This window comes from Hylobates moloch, unplaced genomic scaffold (genome assembly GCF_009828535.3).
Source record: "Hylobates moloch isolate HMO894 unplaced genomic scaffold, HMol_V3 SCAFFOLD_15, whole genome shotgun sequence".
Lineage (NCBI taxonomy): Eukaryota > Metazoa > Chordata > Mammalia > Primates > Hylobatidae > Hylobates > Hylobates moloch.
In genome coordinates, this window is record NW_026652290.1 from 98,050,313 (window position 1) to 98,069,548 (window position 19,236).

General features: G+C 62.6%; 1 protein-coding gene across 1 annotated transcript in view; it reads right to left on the reverse strand.

The window, feature by feature from the left end:
* Window positions 1-1,772: 1,772 nt before the first annotated feature.
* STK11 (serine/threonine kinase 11) overlaps window positions 1,773-19,236 on the reverse strand; it is a 23,027-nt gene continuing 5,563 nt past the window's right edge. The window contains exons 3-13 of the mRNA XM_032177262.2: window positions 15,063-15,126; window positions 13,877-14,019; window positions 10,955-11,038; window positions 10,043-10,132; window positions 8,977-9,109; window positions 8,765-8,901; window positions 8,144-8,271; window positions 7,479-7,536; window positions 6,289-6,476; window positions 2,782-2,991; window positions 1,773-1,879 (exon numbers count right to left, since the gene is read on the reverse strand). Coding sequence (XP_032033153.2) covers window positions 2,798-2,991; window positions 6,289-6,476; window positions 7,479-7,536; window positions 8,144-8,271; window positions 8,765-8,901; window positions 8,977-9,109; window positions 10,043-10,132; window positions 10,955-11,038; window positions 13,877-14,019; window positions 15,063-15,126 — 1,219 coding nt within the window. The 3' untranslated portion in view covers window positions 1,773-1,879; window positions 2,782-2,797. The remainder of the gene's footprint in view (window positions 1,880-2,781; window positions 2,992-6,288; window positions 6,477-7,478; window positions 7,537-8,143; window positions 8,272-8,764; window positions 8,902-8,976; window positions 9,110-10,042; window positions 10,133-10,954; window positions 11,039-13,876; window positions 14,020-15,062; window positions 15,127-19,236) is intronic.

Genomic DNA, 19,236 nt, shown 5'->3' on the forward strand with positions numbered 1-19,236 from the left:
CCGGAACCCCGGCACCGCCTGCCGGCGCGGCCCGACCCGTGCGTGCGCCCTTGCGGCGCGGCGACAGCGTGGACGGCCCGCCCGACGGCCGCAGCCTGGGCGGCGCCGGCGACGATCCCGCCATCCCCGTCATCGAGGAGGAGCCGGGCGGCGGGGGGTGCCCCGGCTCGGGCCTGTGCGTCGTACCCCCCGGGTCGCTGCTGGACAAGCTGGCGGCTGGCCTCGACGAGAGACTCTTTCCGCCGCGCCTCGCCGAGCCCGTCGTGGCGACTCCCGCGTTGGTCGCCGCCGCCCCCACGTCCCCCGACCACAGCCCGGCCTAAGTCCCGCGTCCTGGGCCCATCTCTCTGGCAGCTTCTCCGGCGCCGCGCGGGGCCTCGGCGGCGGGAGAGACGTGGGGGCGCTACGCCCCGACGCGAATGTGCGGGGACCGCGGGCCCTTCGCGCACGCGCGGGGCGACTGAGGCGCGCTCGCCGTTTCAGGGCGCACGCGCAGAGCCCCGGCCGCCCTCGCGCCGCCGAAGTGCGCACTGCTCTCCCCGGTGCTTGCCGGGTGCTGGGCGTCGTGAGGCGTGGGGCGCGGAGACCCCGGCTAGGCGGGAAGGAAGGGGCGTGAACGGCTCTCAGCTTCGGGCTCCTGAGGACAACGACCAATCGCCCTCAGTGCCGAACGGGCCCGCCACCCGAGGGACGCGCAGCCCACCGGGCCCGATGGAGCCGCCGTGTGCTGGGCGCGTGCGCGAGCTCGCCCGGGCTGGGGCCGGGGGGCGCTAATGGTCGCAGACGAGTTCGCCGCCCTGGGCCGGGAGGCGGCTCAACGCCGTGACTGCCGACCTCCGAGACCGTTTACCTCACTGCGGCGTGTGCTGGCGGCAGCCTGCGCCGCCTCCGAGCAATAACCGCGCCGCCACCGCTGCTGCCGCCGGCCCTGAGGGAGCCGGCCCCGGCCCTCCCGCGCCCCGAGTCCCCGCTGCCCTCCGCATGTGAATGGCGCCCGCCCCGCTGCCGCCCCATCCATGTTGAGACGCGAACAAAACCCAGACGGCCAGGTCCAAGCTTCCCAAGCTTTATTTATTGCCAAATTTGGGCGGCCTCGCCCGCACGGCACCCTCCGAGCCCCCGCCGCGTCTGCACCATCCCGCGATGGCGTTTCTCGTGTTTTTCTTTTCTGGATGATATAAATATTGACTGCACACTCCTGCTTGCTCCAGGTTTTCTCTGGGGTCCCAAGAGCGCAGTGGCCTTGGGCGAGAGGTGAGGGTCCTGCCCTCCGGCCGGGCCGCCAAAGCGGGGTGACCCGAGAGCGCAAAGGCGGCTGCGACGTGAGCCCGACCCCACAGCCCCCCTGCCACCCAGCAGCTCCCAAACACCCCTCACAGCCACAGCTCAAATCCACCTTTTATTTTTTCTTAAAAAAAAAAAAAAAAAAGGGAAAATGGAACCAACCAAACTAAAAACCAAAGCGGCCGCGCGGCTTCCAGGTGGTGCTGCATGCATGGCGGGGTCAGGAGCCTGGTCTCCACACCCGCCAGCTGGTGTGCCGCGGGGCCACCGGATGGCGCTGGGCGCCCTGCGGAGCACGAGGCCACGGGCGGGGCCAGTAGTCTCCACGTAAAGTGCATCGAGGCGGCCTCCCTCCTCCCTCGCCCGCCCGGGAAGGCTCCGCCCGGGGCTGCAAAGTCAACAAGCCGCGTGCACTGCCGGGCGGCCGAGGGGAGGGCTGCGCCCGGTCCCTGCTGTCCCCCTGCCCGGCCCTGCAGGGTGCTCCGGAGGTCCTGGGGCGTGGTCGGCACAGAAGCATGGCGGCCACCTCTCCGGGAGGGCGGGTGGGACCAGCAGGAAGACTGAGGAGGGCCTGGCACGGGCACCTGGACACGGGCTGCAGGGTGGAAGGAGGACGGAAGAAGTCAACCTGGGCACCGGTTCTCGGCTTCCCGTGGGCCCCTGGGAGGATGGAGAAGCTGAGGTGCAGTCATGGGGCTACCGGACTCCTGGGGGGCAGCAGAGAAGGCCACCCTTGAGTCACTCCTGGGGTACATTAAGTGTGGCCTCTTGCAGTGGGGCCTGGCGGACTCTGACGCTGGTGGATGGGCTGTGGGCGCCCATTTGGGGACAGACATGTAACTCAGGCGGTGGCCCCCAAAACCTGGGAGAGGGACTGTGGCAAGGCAGGGGCTTCAGCCTCAGGCCCCCCATCCACCCCACATCCTCAGCAGGTGACAAGGGTCTCTGACACCTCTGGGGCTCCGTCTCCCACCCAGGGCTGGGGCTGCGGCTGGGAGAGGAGGCAGGCACACAGGGAGACAAAAGGCAGCATCCCGCGCAACTCAGCCTCACCCAGACTTGGCAGCTGGCTCAGAGCCTGGGGCACCCCGGCAGGGTCATGGAGGCCGCGGCCCCTCCGCACCACCCACCACCCACCACCCACCGGTGCTCAAAAGCCTCTGGGCTGAGCCCAGCGTAAGCCTTTCCTGGGAGCAGCCGGGCCTGGGGAGGGGCGCCAGGCCCAGGGCAGGGTCCTCAGAATGCACCCACTCTGAGAGGTGGCTGTGAGGATGGCACGCCCCCCCCAGAACCCCGCCACACGTAGGCCTCCGTGACCAGGCCCCGAGATAGCACCCTCAATGGGGATTGCTACGTGGCCAAGCCACCCAAAGGCCACATGGCAACTACGCGCAGCCGTGTGACAGTCACCATGACTGGCGCGGGCTATGCTCACGGCTGGCTGTGGCATCCATGCGTTCTCCCCACATGCCCCACCCGGGCCCCGCCGCGCCCCACCTGCAGGCGGCCACCCTCACTGCTGCTTGCAGGCCGACAGTCGGCGGATCTTGCTGCTGGCGGAGCAGGCCTTGCGGGCAGGGTTGGGGGCCCGGCCCTCCGCCTTGGATTTGGTGCTCAGCTGCGCCGCCTCTGTGCCATTCATACACACGGCCTTGGGGAGGCCCCGGCTCTGTCCATTCTGACTGGCCTCCTCTTCTGGGACCTGTCCTGGGAGGGAGACGGCAAGTGTGGTCTGAGCTGAGGGGTGCACTCCCAGAGCCGCAGGGACCTGGCTGGCCCCCACCACAGGGAGGCACTTACAGCTGCGGCCCAGGCCATGCCCACCCCCGGGTTGGGCCCAGGTGTCTCCAGCCTGAAATGCTACCCCCCAGCAGCTCTGGGAGGCACCTCCCGGGGCTGAGCCTCCCACAGATGGCCTGGGCAGGAGTGTCCCCTCCACCCCATCTGTTGCACCTGCCATGGCCCCAGGTGGGACCCCACCCAGGTACTGACTGCAGGGTCCTCCTGAGTAGGAGGCAAGCTGACAGGGCAGGACCCTCCAGTGCTTCCCTGGGGCACCCTGGCCCATGGTTGGTTCTAGAGGCGCAGGAGCCGCCACATGCTCACCTGTGAGGACACAGGAGGGCCAGGCTCAGGCCAGGCAAGCAAAATGCCAGCACAGAACCATGCGGGGAGTAGAGCTCAGCCTGCCAGGGCCCCCAGCTGCCCCCAGTCCCTGGCAGCCACCAACCATCACCAGCACCCTGGTGAAACCCACAGGCCTGCGGCTGCCCACCCTGCCCAGGTGGACACTGTCCTCACAATGGCAGGGGGAAGTGCAGGAAGCTGCCCACGTGCTGTCCCTGCCAGGAGCCGTGGTGGTCGGCGAGGACCCCGCGAACACACTGGCTGCCGAGCCATCCCCGAGGCCCCTCCTGGGCGAAGTCAGTGGGAGGCTGCCCCAGAGCTCATGTGCCCAGTGCAGAGCCCCAGCTCTGAGAAGGGACCAGTGGCTGACTCAGCAGCTTCCAGAACTTGCCACACACCCGCCCCCATGTGCACAGAAAGTCACTGGCTTTAAAAAAGCACCTTGGGCCGGGTGCGGTGGTTCACGCCTGTAATCCCAGCACTTTGGGAGGCCGAGGTGGGCGGATCATGAGGTTAGGAGTTTGAGACCAGCCTGACCAACATGGTGAAACCCCATCTCTACTAAAAATACAAAAATTAGCCGGGTGTGGTGGCGTGCACCTGTAATCCCAGCTACTCAGGAGGCTGAGGCAGAACTGCTTGAATCCGGGAGGTGGAGGTTGCAGTGAGCCAAGACGGCACCACAGCACTCCAGCCTGGGTGACAGAGAGAGACTCTGTCTTCAAAAAAAAACAACAACAAAAAACAAAACAAAACAAAACAAAAAACTTTGGTGAGGAGGCACCAACTGCACCCATAGGTCTGAGCTTGCGCCCAGCCCGTCTCTGGTGGGGCAGACCCTGTGGACAAGGTGCCCCAAGCTCTGCATCAGTGGGCACAGCTGCCACCGGGCCCTTATCCCACCCCACACTCCTGTCTGCACTGGTGCCCAGGAACTAGCCCAAGCCCCTTTCCTGGGCTCTGGGTGTTGGCAGCAGGACCCCCATCCTGGGTAGGGACAGGTGGGGCCAAAGTGGAGGCACGCAGGGGTCGATGCAGCAGCCCAGGCCGAGTATGGAGGACGGCCTGACCCAAGGGCGCCAGGCTGTCCAGCCCCAATGCAAAGGGGCTGTGCAGGTCAGGGATGGGGCTCACACTGAAGCCTCAAGTTGAGCCTGTCCCCAGCATCTGAGCAGTGGGAGGGGCGTACACCTGAGTACCCAGTACTGAGTACTGAGGACTCAGCCATGCTGAGTGGTCCGGCGGCCCTTCCCCCTGCTGGGCACTCCTTCCCGCCACCCACAGTGGGCTCAGCAGGGTCATGAAGCATCATGAAAAAGGTGGCCCAGCCCCTGCCCTCTTCCCAGGCACCTCACCCCAGGGCAGCCCAGGTCACACAGGCCTGAGGGTCCCCAGGAGGGAAGCCAGTGCCGGGTCCTGGCTCAGGGATCCTGGCCTGCAGGGGCGGCCGTGGGGGGTCAGCGTGTGGTCCACGTCCCAGTAGAGACTCTGGGGACCTGCCTGGGCTGGCCCTGCCCAGGATTTGCCTGGCTGCCCGTCTCAGGGCACCAGGGCTCTGAAAGGCAGAAGACCCTGGGCCTGGGGACAAATTGCAGCCAGGCCCCAAGGATGGGCACCATGAGGGGCCCCCACCTCCCAGCACACCCTGTTGACCAGGGTGCCCAGCAGCGCCTCCCACCCCAACAGACCAGACACAATGGCCACAGTGCTGCAAATGCAAGAGTCCAGGAGTCGAGACCCTGTGACCCTGGGGGCCCCACACACGCTGTACCCTCCTGGGGGGCCCCTACATGCTGCATCCTCCTGGGGGGCCCCCCACTGTACCCTCCCAGGGGCCCCCCAACACACTGCACCCCCCCGGGACCCCCATACAGTGTGCTTTCTCGGGAGCCCCCACACTGTACCCTCCTGGGGACCAGCTACTGAGCTGAGCCTAGGGGTTTGCTGAGGGGCCCAGGAGTGCTGAGGGACCTCATGGGGGGGCTCTCTGCAGGGCACCCACTATTCTGGGACCCTTGGGTCCGGGGGTGGACCCTGTGCAGTGAGTCCTCACATCCCAACCTGCCTGGCGTACCCCCCTTCTCAGGCCGGCCCCTGCCCAGCACTTCCCGATGAAATAGTAAAACAGAAAGCCCCCTCAGGCTCCAGCCCGAGCGCAGCAAGCATCCACCTGCAGATACACTGCAAAACTCTTTATGACACGGCCCAGCCCCGGGCCGAACACAGCCAAGATGGGAGCCTGGTGGGGAGGGGCTGGCTGCCAGTGCAGGCCGCCCCTACGCTAAGGCCCTGAGCTCCTCCTCAGGCACTACTGCGGCGCCGGCCGCGAGACTTCCTCTCCTCAAAGGTCTGAGCCCTCGCTCTTCTGTGAGCCGCGCTCCGCTCTAAGCCCTGCCTCAGACGCCTCCTCGCCACCTAGGGAAGAAGGGCGGCCAGCATCAGGGCCAGCGGGCAGGCCTCAGGGACGACGGGAGGGAGGGCCGCTGGACCCTCTCATGCCAGCTGTCTGAGGGGCCACCCTGCACCCTGACTCTCACCTACCCTCCCCTGACCCTGGGGCTCCCCCGCCTGCTCCCGCTGGGACTCAGGCCAAGGCCGGTGGGCGGTGCCTGGCTGGGCAGCACCCGGAGAGATGCCTGAGGAACCCTCCTGGCCAGACAGGCCTGGGCTGGTGCCCCCATGACCCCAGGCCTTTCAGCCGTGTCCCAGCAGTCCCCAGGGCGGAGGCAGCCTGCAGGTGGGCTGGAGGCTCTGGGGACGTGGAATTGGCCACCAGAGGGCAGAAGCTGTCCTCGTTGCAGACAGGCAGGCACCCTGCTCCCGTGGGACGTCCCGGCCGAGTCAGCGGAGCCGGGCAGGGGCCCCCGCCGGACTCACCAGGCACCGTGAAGTCCTGAGTGTAGATGATGTCATCCTCGATGTCGAAGAGGTCCTCGTCCTCGTCTGCGCCATGCAGGTCCTCCAAGTACGGCACCACAGTCATGCTGCGCCACCGGTCCTTGGTGTCTGGGCTCGGGGGAATGGGCACCGGTGCCTCAGCTGGAGGATGTTTCTTCCGGAACCAGCTGCAAACGCCCAGAAGTAGTGGCGCCCATCAGGCTGGCACCAGGGCAGTCCAGCTGCCCGACCCAGTTCCTCCGTGCCCAGTGTACCTGCCACATACTCAGGAGCTGGGACCAGGCCGTGCAAGGGGTAGCTGTGACCACAGAAACTCAGCCATGCCCTCCAGGAGCAGGCAGGCTGCCAGGACCTCAGTCTGTAGCCCTGACCTCACTCTAGGCCTGACAGATGACCCCTCCACCCTGAGGCCTGACCCCCTGGCCCAGCCCCAGGCCTGTCTCCCAGGTGGCACTCAGAAGCCAGCACCCACCAGATGGATGTCAGCAAAGGCCAGAACGGGGTCTGGGGGGCCACGAGCACATCCCAGCCCAGGAGGCTATCGGGGGGCAGCCCCAGTCCCCGCCAGGCTCCCAGCTGCCCCTGAGCTGTGCAGAGACCCCCAAGGCACAATCAGCACCAGCAACTCAGGAGTCCAGACACTCCCACTCCCAGAGCCAGTCTCGGTGGGTGGCCTCGGGGCTCCAGCAGAGGGCTCAAGGGCCTCCGGGGACTGGTGCAGAGGAGCAGAGCCCACGAGGTGAGGGAGGCAGCACTGTGGGGCCTGCTGACCCCACCCACCGCTCTGTCTTCCCTGTCATGGAGCTGGGGGTCCTGGGCTGGATCCCAGCCAGATCCTGCTGCTGGGAGCCCCAGGAGGAGGAAAAAAGTGAGGCTCTCGCCAGTGTTCAGGACGGCTGTGCCCTTCCCGGCGCGTCTCCACGCCTAGGGCAGGGACGGACGCACGTCCTCACTCAGACGCCAGCTTGGACAAGGCCTGGGTCTGGCCAGTAACAGGGCACTGCCCAGAGACCCCACTCGGGCCCTGAGAACTGCGGGCGCTGCACGAGGTCTGGCCCCAGCCCAGCCTGGCACCCCCACCACGCCCTGCTCTGGCGCCCACTCAACCAGCTGCCCACATGGCCGGCCACCCTGCAGCCTCGGCCCCACTGTCCCCAGGGTCCGCTCACCTGTGCTGCCGGATCTGCCGGATGGAGAACCTCTTGGCCGGCTCGTACTCAAGCATCCCTGAGGAGAAGCCAGCGAGGAGCCAGTCAGCTGGGCACAGGCCCGAGACCCCACCAACCGTCCCCGCTGGCCCAGCCTCCGTTGTCAGGCCCTGGGTGATATACCTGGATGCTCCTAAGGGGGGCCCCGTGCATAGGTGGTCTCCCTGACAGAGGCCACTCCATGGGACATGCCGGGGACAGCCTGTGCGCGGCTGGCAGGGAGACAGGGCTGGGCTGGACGGCCAGGGCGGTTCCCTTCTCCCAAGGCCACTGGGCAGATGGACAGACGGCCAGTGCCACCTGCTGCCACGCGCAGAAAGTGCAGCAGGACAAGCCTGACAGACCCTGCAAGCCAGGGAGCCCCCGAGGGCGGGGCTGGGGGAGGCTCAGGGCAGCATTGCCCTCTGGGGTGGGAATTCAGAGGGTGAACAGGGCCCAGAAGCAGGGTGGAGCTGAGGGACCTGGCAAACCAGGCCCTGGGGGGAGGCCGGCCTCTCCACTCAGTCCTCTCAATGCCTGCTGGGGTCTCGGGGCCAACAGCCGCCCCACCTGACACCCCCAACCCTACATTTCTGCACAAAAGCCCCGCCTCCCTGGGGCTGTGGGCAGAGGGACGAGGTTCCCACCTTTCAGCAGGTCAGAGAGCGGGGGGCCACAGTCGCCTGGGATGGCATAGCTCCCCTTCCCGATGTTCTCAAACAACTTGTAGATGTTGTCCCCTTCGAAGGGGTACAGACCCGTGGTGATGTTGTAGCTTCATTTCGAGGCGAAGTAAGAAAAGCGTGGTCAGTCAAGGTGGTTGACATGCTAGGAGCCCCAGCTCTGCCCCAGGGACAGAGCCCTCCTGTGGCTGCTGGACCACAGGCCCTGCAGACTCAAGGACACCTCTGTCTTCACCACCTCCCACTAGTGGAGGCTACGGGTAGGAGGGGTGTGTCCTCTGGACCCACCCGGGGAAGGGGCCTGGAGCTGCTGTCACCCGCCTGGCTTCCCTGTGGGGCTCTGGGAGGAGAGTCGGCTGTGCCACTCTGTGAAGATCCCTGACGGGCCAGGCTGCACTTCACACGGGTGAACCACCATCTGCCATGTGAGTTACATTTCCATAAAGTAAGCACCCCACAGCGGCTGTGGCCAGAGAGGGTCTGGGCTGGTGGCCACGCCCTGCACCCACAGGCCGGCAGCTGCCCAAGACGCAGAGGCCCCTCGGAGTGTGCGTGCGGTGAGTGTCGGGGGGCCGGGGCACTTACAGGGTGACCCCAGCTGACCAGATGTCCACCTTGAAGCCGGAGAAGGTGTCCAGGCCGTTGGCAATCTCGGGCGGCTGGAAAGCCGGGGAGCCCTGGCTGGTCCGGCAGGTGTCATCCGCCGCGAACGGGTGCAGTGCCTGTGGCGGTGCCGTGCAGCCCTCAGGGAGTGCCCGGGAGGGGGCGCCCCAGGGCCCCCCCTAGCACGTGCCTACCTCGGCCACGCCCAGGTCGGAGATTTTGAGGGTGCCACCGGTGGTGAGCAGCAGGTTCCCAGGCTTGATGTCCTTGTGCACGATGCCCTGGCTGTGCAGGTACTCCAGGCCGTCAATCAGCTGACAGAAGTACCTGCGGGCAGCACACACCTGTCTTGGGGCCGAGGCCTCCCTGTCCCTCACAGGGGTCCCCTTTGCAGCTGCCTGGGAGCCTCCCAAACACCACAGGCCCAGCTGGGAAGTCACAGAGGTCCAGGCACACAGGACAGAGGAAAGGCTGGGTCCAGCAGGGAGCCACACCTGCGCCTGCAGTGACCACCCTCGTCTCCAGCCGAGCCACGTCTGGCAGGGCCCCGGATGCCCACAGGTCTCATTTTCCTGTGGGCCACAGGCTGGCTGCACCCCAAAGTCTTGCTGGAACAGCAGGCCCCTCCCTGCCCCTGCGGTCCTGCAGCAGCAAGGGGCCCTGACTCTGAGGCCACCAGACCTGCATCCAGGAGATCCGGTTGGGGCAGGCGGCTACCAGCGACGGGCTGGAAGCAGGCCCAGCAAAGATGGAGGCGGGAGGTTGGCAGCAGCCCTGCCTGTGGATGCCACACACGGGGGACCCCAAAACTGTTTTTAAAAACTTGGGCCTTCACAGGGCCGGGCGCAGTGGCTCACGCCTGTAATCCTAGCACTTTGGGAGGCCGAGGCAGGCGGATCACGAGGTCAGGAGTTCGAGACCATCCTGGCTAACATGGTGAAACCTCGTCTCTACTAAAAATACAAAAAATTAGCCGAGCATGGTGGCAGATGCCTGTAGTCCCAGCTACTCGGGAGGCTGAGGCAGGAGAATGGCGTGAACCCGGGAGGCAGAGCTTGCAGTGAGCCGAGATCGCACCACTGCACTCCAGCCTGGGTGACACAGTGAGACTCCGTCTCAAAAAAAAACAAAAAACAAAAAAACTTGGGCCTTCATGTCAATGAACATCAGACAAGCAAGCAGTGTGGCCACACGGAAAGGAGCCTGCCCTGCCTGGCCCCAGGCCCCCGCCCCACCCTGGCCCCTGCCCCGCGCACGCACCCGTGGGCCTGGCACACTGGGAAACGCTTCTCCGGCACGCTGTCCAGCATTTCCTGCATGCCACACACGCAGTACTCCATCACCATATACGTGGGGCGCTAAGGACACACAGCTCAGGGGGCGGCCCCACTCACAGGCCTGGGGAGCACGGGGCCAGAGAAGGGGCTCTGGAGGGACCCTCTGCACCCACCCTGCCCCTCCTTGGGACCAAGGCCCGCCCTACCCTCAGCAACCCCTCTGAAAAGGCCCAAGGGGCCCCAGCGTCCCAGGAGGAAGGAGCCTACGGGGAAGTGGAGGGCAGGGCTGACTCTTGGGGCCGCGTTCCTGCGGGGCTCACGTCCCCCACCTCACCCGTGGGCGGGGGATGGTGCCTCCTGGACGTCCCCACAAGCAGGCTCAGGTCCACGCAGGACGGGCCCAGCGCCCCTGACCGCGCGGCTCAGGGAACACAGTCCAGCCTCAGGACCACTTCTGGCTCTTGCTCTGGGCACGGGGCCTCAGGAAGCAAAGTCCCCGTAGGGAGGCTGTGCCCGTAAGACCCATGCGGGGCGTCCACAGATGACACGAGGACACGCCCAGCCACGACCAAAATGGCCCACAACGCTCAGCCTCCATGGCCTGTCTCGGGCAGACCCTGGCCACACCCCTTGTTAGCCTGGGAGGAGGCTATGAGGAAAAAGGGCCTTGACACCCCACGGGCCCAAGACACAGGGGCCGGGGCTCAGGGCCCCTTTCAGCAAGCTGCCCAGCCATTGCCACCATGGCTGACTTCCGGGGAACGAGGGAAGGTCGCTGCCCTCATGTACCAGTCTCCTTCAAGGAGACAGGAAGGGGAGCAGGCCTCGGGGCAGGCGGACCCAGAGCCCCAGCCCTTCCCACGGAGGCCCACGGCCCCAACACCGGAAAGGATATATTTTCTGCTTCTCTTCGTTGTACAGCACATCCACCAGCTGGATGACATTTCTGTGCCGTAACCTCCTCAGCAGTTGAATCTCCCTGGGACAGAGAGGACAGGGGTGCATCAGCCAACCCGACGTCAGGATGATGGCCTGGATCCCTGGAGTCGGCCTCCCCATCTCCCCACGGAAGTGCATACCGCCTCCCTTCCGTAGAGAGAAGCTGTGAGTTCACAGTGCTGGGAAAGGGCCCTGCAGGGGCCACATGTCCAGGCTCAGGGCCGTAGGGGATGGGAGCACAGCACCCTCCAGTCCGTCACCAGCTGGCGAGGGCTTTGGAGGACACAGTTAGGACACTCTTTTTTTTTTTTTTTTTTTTTTTTTTGAGATGGAGTCTTGCTCTGTCGCCCAGGCTGGAGCACAGTGGCCCAATCTCAGCTCACTGCAACCTCCGCCTCCCGGGTTCAAGTGATTTCCCTGCCTCAGCCTCCCGAGTAGCTGGGACTACAGGCGCGTGTCACCACAGCCGGCTAATTTTTTGTATTTTAGTAGAGACAGGGTTTCACCATGTTGGCCAAGATGGCCTCGATCTCCTGACCTTGTGATCCGCCCGCCTCGGCCTCCCAAAGGACACTCTTAATTGAGCTTTGTAACTCAGTAGCAGTTTTGCTTCCTAGAAACCAGACTATTGCAACGGTAGCACAGATGGGGCCCAGACCGCGGCAGGAGCCAGGGTGAGTTGGAGCCCTGGTGATGGCTCCGTCACACGGTACAGTCCCCCGCTGCCAAGGACTCCCAACTCCGAGGGTCCCACTCCTTGGAGGGTGGGCCGCGGGTGAGCTGGAAGGTGGCCCATAGGAAGGCGCACCCGGAGATGGAGACGCCACAGAAAGAGACATTGCGGGGTCCTGCCACGCCCACCCACCTGCACAAGGGTCGGGCCCAACAGGCCACAGAGCATGGCCCCCTCCGCAGGCCACAGAGCACGGCCCCCTCCACAGGCCACAGAGCACGGCCCCCTCTGCAGCTGCCGCCCTGTCGCAGACTTCATTTCTCCCAGCACTACAGGAGGCCGAGGCAGATGGATCACCTGAGCTCAGGAGTTTGAGACCAGCCTGAGCAGCATGGCGAAACCCTGTCTCTACTAAAAATACAAAAGCTAGCCGGGCATGGAGGTGCGTGCCTTAAGTCCTAGCTATTCGGGAGGCTGAGGTGGGAGGATCACTTGAGCCTGTAGTTACCTGTGATCGTGCTACTGCACTCCAGCCTGGACAACAGAATAAGACCCTGTCTCATAAAAGAAAAAATAAAACAAAACAAAAAAATGACGAGCCAGGCCCTCACACCCAGTGGGTGGGCGTGGAAGTATCTGCAGCTTCTCCAAAGGTCCGTTACCCTGTGAGCCAGCAGCTCCACTCCCAGGTACACACCCTGAAGAACAGCACACGCCACGCAGAAACAGAGCACAAGATGCTCACAGCAGGACGCACAGCAGCCGAGATGTGGAACCACCCAGGGGCCCTTCCACAGATGAGGATCAGCACAGCCCATCCACGCACTTAACACGATTCAGTCACAAAAACCAGTGAGGCTCTGACTCGAGCCACAGCCTAGATGCACCTTGAGGATGTCACACTGAGAGATGCCAGACACTAAAGGACACACAGTGTGTGGTGTCTTTTTTTTTTTTTTTGAGACAGGGTTTCCCTGTCGCCCAGGCTGGAGTGCACCTCCCAGGCTCAAGCGATCTTCCCATCTCAGCCCCGCAAGTAGCTGGGACTACAGACGTGTGCTACCATGCCCAGCTAATTTTTGTATTTTAGGAGAGACAGTTTCACCGTGCTGCCCAGGCTCGTCTCGTTCGAACTACTAGGCTCAAGTGATCTGCCCACCTCGGCCTCAGAAAGTGCTGGGATGACAGGATCTCATTTTTTTTGTTTCTTTTCTTTGAGATGGAGTCTCACTCTGTCGCCAGGCCAGAGTGCAATGGCATGATCTCAGCTCACTGCAACCTCCGCCTCCCAGGTTCAAGCGATTTCTCCTGCCTCGGCCTCCCGAGTAGCTGGGACTACAGGTGCCCGCAACTACGCCCAGCTAATTTTTGTATTTTTAGTAGAGATGGGGGTTTCACCATGTTGGCCAGGATGGTCTGGATCTCTTGCCCTAGTGAGCCACCGCGCCCGGCCGAAAGGATCCCATTTCTATGCAATATCCAGGACAAGCCAATCCAGAGCCAGGAAGTGGATTCAGAGTGGCCAGGAGCTGGTGGAGGGGATGGAGAGTGACACAATGGGAATGGGGCTTGCTTTTGGGGTGACAGAATGTTCTGGAATTAGAAGTAGTGGTTGCACAGCCCGTGTGAATGTACTTAATGCCACTGAATAGTACACTGTGAATGAGTGAGTTATACAATATGCAAATTCCATCTCCATAGTTTTTTTTTTTTTTTTTTTTTTTTTAAATTCTTAACAGGAAGCCCAAGCATGGAGCATAAAAAACAGCTGGGGGGCCGGGCACAGCGACTCACGCCTGTAATCCCAACACTTTGGGAGGCCGAGGCGGGAGGATCACCTGAGGTCAGGAGTTCGAAACCAGCCTGGCCAACATGGTGAAACCTCGTCTCTACTAAAAATACAAAAATAAGCCGGGCATGGTGATGGGCGCCTGTAATCCCAGCTATTCAGGAGGCTGAGGCAGGAGAATCACTTGAACCTGGGAGGCGGAGGTTGCAGTGAGCCAAGATCGCACCACTGCACTTCAGCCTGGGCAACAGAGCAAGACTCCATCTCAAAAAAAAACAAAAAACAAAAAAAAAAAAACTTGGAGTGTCGGGGGTGTCCCGTCACCCAGCCTTCCCCACCCCCAGCTCAGGGCTCCCGTCACCCAGCCTTCCCCACCCCCAGCTCAGGGCTGCCTCTTGCAGGAACCCTTGGCTCACCTCTCCCTCCCAGTGCACCAGTCCCAAGGCTCACTGCTCACTGCCCTCAGGGCAACCTCAGAAGGCCAAGGCCTGGGCTCTGCCACGGCTGCAGGCTGTGCTGGGGCTGGGCCTGGACAAGGGGCCGCCAGCTTGGGAAGGGGCTAGGAGAGCAGGATGAAGGGAAAGGAAGGTGGGTGATGGGGACAGGGGCACAGAGGGACACAGTCCCCCAGAAGAGGAGCCAGTGAGCAACTGGTTCCGGGCCCCGGCTGTGCCTGGTACCCTGCCGGGCTGCCCAGCCCTGAGAAGCGTCCCCCACTTCCACTGGTCACCGCGGGCCTGGTCTGCTCGCTAGGAAGCCCTGCGTTTCCGTTCTCTCTGGGCTATGTGGTGGTGGCACCAATTCCCAGCAGGGCCCAGCAAGGTTATTTATAGAGCTGGCCGGGGCCTGTGTCCACAGCCTGGCAGGCGCCCAGAGCATTGAGAGGGACGCTGAGGGCCAGGCTGGGCCCAGCGAAGGCCCCAGGGCCCAGCGCCTTCCTGCCTGCCAGGCTGCTCAGGAAAGCTTGGGGTGGGCCCGAGAGGCCTGGCTCAGCCCCAGATCCCCTTGTTCCCCAGGGCTCTGTGTGCCACTAACCTCCCCCGCTGATGAGGGTCACAGGCCATTCCTGGGAGGCAAGACTTGCCTTCTATTCAGAGGAGATGCGGTGGTAGGGGGCGGGGAAGGTGCTGTTTTCAGACACCAGAGGCCAGATGCTCGGACGCACAGGCCCCAAGAGCCTGATGCTCCACCACGAGGCGAAAGCACCCCCTCCCTCGGCAGGAGCCGGCTACCGGCAGGGAAGGTGGCCCAGGACACTGTTCCAGCCTCCTCAGTGGGGCTGAGGGAGCCACGGGCCCTCAGGTCCAGCACCGCTCTTGCCCACCTCCTGCTGCCTGTGCAGGGACCACCCCACACCCACCCAGGCTCCAGCACAGTCCTAACCCTGAGGAGGGGCAGTGAGGCCAGGGGCTCAACCTGCATGCAGCCTCAGAGCCTCGTGGGGGCCGCTCGGGCGGCTGCACGGCCCTAAAAGCAAATGAGGGTGGAGGACTCCCTCCCGGAAACCTCCCTGCGCCGGCCACCACCTGCCGACACCACGTCTCCCCCACGAGCCCTCATTCTACAGATGGGGAAACGGGCACAGGAGGAACCCACCCTCACCGAAGGCGCCTTGCCCTGCCTCCACCTCAACAGCGACACTTCACAGCAGCAGGATGCACGGCAGCTGAAACGTGGAACAGCCCAGGCACTCCTGAACAGGTCAGCATAGACCGAGGGACACTGGGTTGTCTGTTTAATTAAAAGGGACCAAGGCATTCTGCGCAGGCACGTGCATCCCCCAATTTATGCCAGTGGAGGAGTGGGGGTGAAGCCGCCCCCCGCCTGGTGGCAGTCACCTCTGGGATGCTGGGGGCACATCAGCTTCTCTAGATTGCCAGGCTTCCTCTGACGTCTCCAGCCAGAAAAAGAGCAGAAGAGGAGAGCTTGGCAAGGAACAGGAAGAGTGTCCAGAGGGGAAGCCCGGCTCTTGGGGCATCGCCAGCCGCTCCGAGGTGCCACGTTAGGGACCCACTGGGCTTGCCCAGGCAGCGTGGACTGTTTAGCTGACTTGTTGATTAACAGGACAGGAAATAGGAAGGAGACTCATAAATGCCACTCAAGCTCACAGAGAGGTGGGGGTAGGAGCCTCCGTCTGCCTAGAAACAGATCATACAGGGAAGAGATGGGCCCGGCCCTCGCCCCGGCCTCCCACGGCTCAGAGCAAGACTGGGAGGCACATGGAGACCCAGGAACTCCCAGCTCCAGACCCGCGTGCCCTGGTCCCTGAATCCCTCCTGAGGCGGCTGAAACAAGGCCCTCGAGGATTCGAGAGGGACGCCGGCTAAGCGCACGTGCACTGAAGTTAGGTGCTCTAACGTGGCACCTCGGAGCAGCCATGATTCACAGGCAGAGGCAGGAGCAGCCCAAGTGTCCAGCCACAGATGAGCCGTCAAACGCAGCACAGCCCTCCACACACTGGAACGTGACACAGCTGTGAACAGTAGCGAGGCTCAGACCCAGGCCGCGGCGCAGATGCACCTTGAGGACAGCACACTCCGTGAGACAAGCCAGACACAAAAGGCCACGCGGTGTGTCATGCCACTCATGTGAAATGTTCAGGACAGGCCCAACCAGAGGCAGGAAGGGAATGCGTGGGTGCCGGGACTGGGGAGGGAATGGGGAGTGATGGCTGATGGAGACAGTGTTTCCTTCTTGGGTAATGACAATGTTCTGGAAGCTGACAGAGGTGACAGTTGTGCAACTCTGTCAATGTACTAGATGCCACTGAATTACACACTTCAAAAAGGTGAACTTGGCCGGGCGCGGTGGCTCAGGCCTATAACCCCAGCACTTTGGGAGGCTGAGGCGGGCGGATCACGAGGTCAGGAGACTGAGACCATCCTGGCCAACACGGTGAAACCCCGTCTCTACTAAAAATACAAAAAAATTAGCCGGGCATGGTGGCGGGCACCTGTAGTCCCAGCTACTCCGGAGGCTGAGGCAGTAGAATTGCTTGAACCCAGGAGGCGGAGCTTGCAGTGAGCCGAGATCGTGCCACTGCACTCCAGTGTGAGCGAGAGCAAGACTCCGTCTCAAAAAAAAAAAAAAAAGGTGAACTTTAGGCCCAGTGCTATGGCTTACACCTGTAATCCCAGTACTTTGGGAGGCCAGGGAGGATTACTTAAGGTCAGGGGTTCAAGACCAGCCTGGGCAATACAGCGAGACCTTGTCTCTGTAAAATAAAAAATAAAAAGGTGGGCCGGGCGCGGTGACTCATGCCTGTAATCCCAGTACTTTGGGAGGCCGAGGTGGGTAGATCACAAGGTCAGGAGATCGAGACCATCCTGGCTAACACGGTGAAACCCTGTCTCTATGAAAAATACAAAAACAAAATTAGCCAGGTGTGGTGGCAGGCACCTGTAGTCCCAGCTTACTTGAGAGGCTGAGGTGGAGCTTGCAGTGAGCCAAGATTGTGCCACAGCACTCCAGCCTGGGGGACAGAGCGAGACTCCATCTCAAAAATAAATAAGTAAATAAATAAATAAAAGTTGAACGTGGCGAAGCAGTGGCTCGTGCCTGTAATCCCAGCAGTCTGGGAGGCCCAGGCAGGCGGATAAGCTTGAATCTAGGAGTTTGAGACCAGCCTGGACAACATGGCGAAATCCCATCTCTACAAAAAACTAGCCGGGTGTGGTGGTGCACATCTGCAGTCCCAGCTACCTTGGGGGCAGGAGGGTCACCTGAGCCCAGAGCTATGATTGCGCCACTGCACTCCATTCTTGGCGATACAGTGAGACCCTGTCTCCAAAAAAAAAAAAAGCTGTTAAGAAAATTGAGTCCAGGCCGTGCGCGGTGGCTCACGCTGTAATCCCAGCACTTTGGGAGGCCGAGGCGGGTGGATCACGAGGTCAGGAGATCGAGACCATCCTGGCTAACACAGTGAAACCCCGTCTCTACTAAAAATACAAAAAATTAGCCGGGCGTGGTGGCGGGCGCCTGTAGTCCCAGCTACGCGGGAGACTGAGGCAGGAGAATGGCGTGAACCCCGGGTGGCGGAGCTTGCAGTGAGCTGAGATCGCGCCTCTGCACTCCAGCCTGGGCGAAAGAGCGAGACTCCGTCTCAAAAATAAATAAATAAATAAATAAAAAGAAAAAAAAAAAAGAAAATGGAGTCCAATTTAAGCAACACGGTGGCGTTGGTGGGACATACGGGCCGTGCAGCCGCCTCACTGATTCCTCGACAGCTACAGCAGCGCCGCAGATCCTGCGCGAGGAACCAACATTCCAGGCCCGCCCCAGCTGGCTGGGCACCGGAAGCCCACTGTGCGCGCAGCCCAGAACCCCCAGTGGACCCATCACCCCCGCTGTTCTGCGGCTGCCCAGCCCCTGAGCTCCCGCTGGGTCTCAGAGCTGTCCCTCCCGCTGCCCAGAGAGGGGCACGAACAGAGGCCTCGAGGACACCCAGGCCTCACGTGGCTGGCGCAGGGGCCTGAGCAGATGCTGGGACCCCACAAAGGCCGCCTGGGATGTAAAGACCTACAAAGTCCAGGACTGACTCCCAACTCGCGAAAATCCTCTTTACTATAGGCAAGCATCTGCCAATCATCGCCGCAAGCACGCACACTGAGTGCCGCCCACCTCCCACCTCCTGGCTGGACACCACGGGGGCGGTGCGGATGGGAGAGCCACAGCCGGGATCTGGCCCCGTTTCCTACGGCAGCGGTGATTTTCACATTTCCAAACAGGTAGAAAGAAAAGACACGAAAGCACAGTGTTTTGCAACAGGTGGAAGTGACAGGAAAGGGGAGGGCCGTGGGACGCTGCCAGACTGTGTGCTCACGGCAGCCCTGGGTGCCTCTGTGGAGGCTCCACAAGGCGGGCACACTCCCTGCCTTCGAGCCCACTCTCACTGGGGTGGAAAGGGGAAGGGAGGCATGGCGGCCTTCTGCCCGCCCCCGTACAGCACCCCCCCCCCGCACAGCTGCACCGCACAGCGGCACCCGCAAAGCCGCACCCGCACAGCCGCCCCAGCACAGCTGCCCCCACACAGAACCCCACTGTGGGCTCCACAGCAGCAGCCAGCCCTGCTGCCCCCCGAGAAGCACAGGGAGCGGGGCTGGATGCAGGCGACCCCTTCCAGCCCTTCTCTGCTCCACTCTAGGAACCCACTGTCTACCAACAGCCTATGGCACTGATTTATTTTAATTAATTGTTTTTTTGAGACAGTTTCGCTCTTGTCTCCTAGGCTTGCCCAGCCTGGAATGCAATGGTGCGATCTCGGCTCACCGCAACCTCCGCCTCTCAGGTTCAAGCGATTCTCCTGCCTCAGCTTCCCGAATAGCTGGGACTACAGGCGCCCGCCACCACACCAGGCTAATTTTTGTATTTTTAGTAGAGACGGAGTTTCGCCATATTGGCCAGGCTGGTCTTGAACTCCTGACCTCAGATGAAGTAGCTGGGATTATTGGCATACGCCACCACATCTGGCTAATTTTTCTATTTTTAGTAGAGACAGGGTTTCACCATGTTGGCCAGGCTGGCCTCAAACTTCTGACCTTGTGATCCACCCGCCTCAGCCTCCCAAGTGCTGGGATTACAGGCGTGAGCCACCATGCCCAGCCCCCGGCCCATTTTTTTTTTTTTTTTTTTTTTTTTTGAGACGGAGTCTCGCTCTGTCGCCCAGGCTGGAGTGCAGTGGCGCGATCTCGGCTCACTGCAAGCTCCGCCTCCTGGGTTCACGCCATTCTCCTGCCTCAGCCTCTCTGAGTAGCTGGGACTACAGGCGCCCGCCACC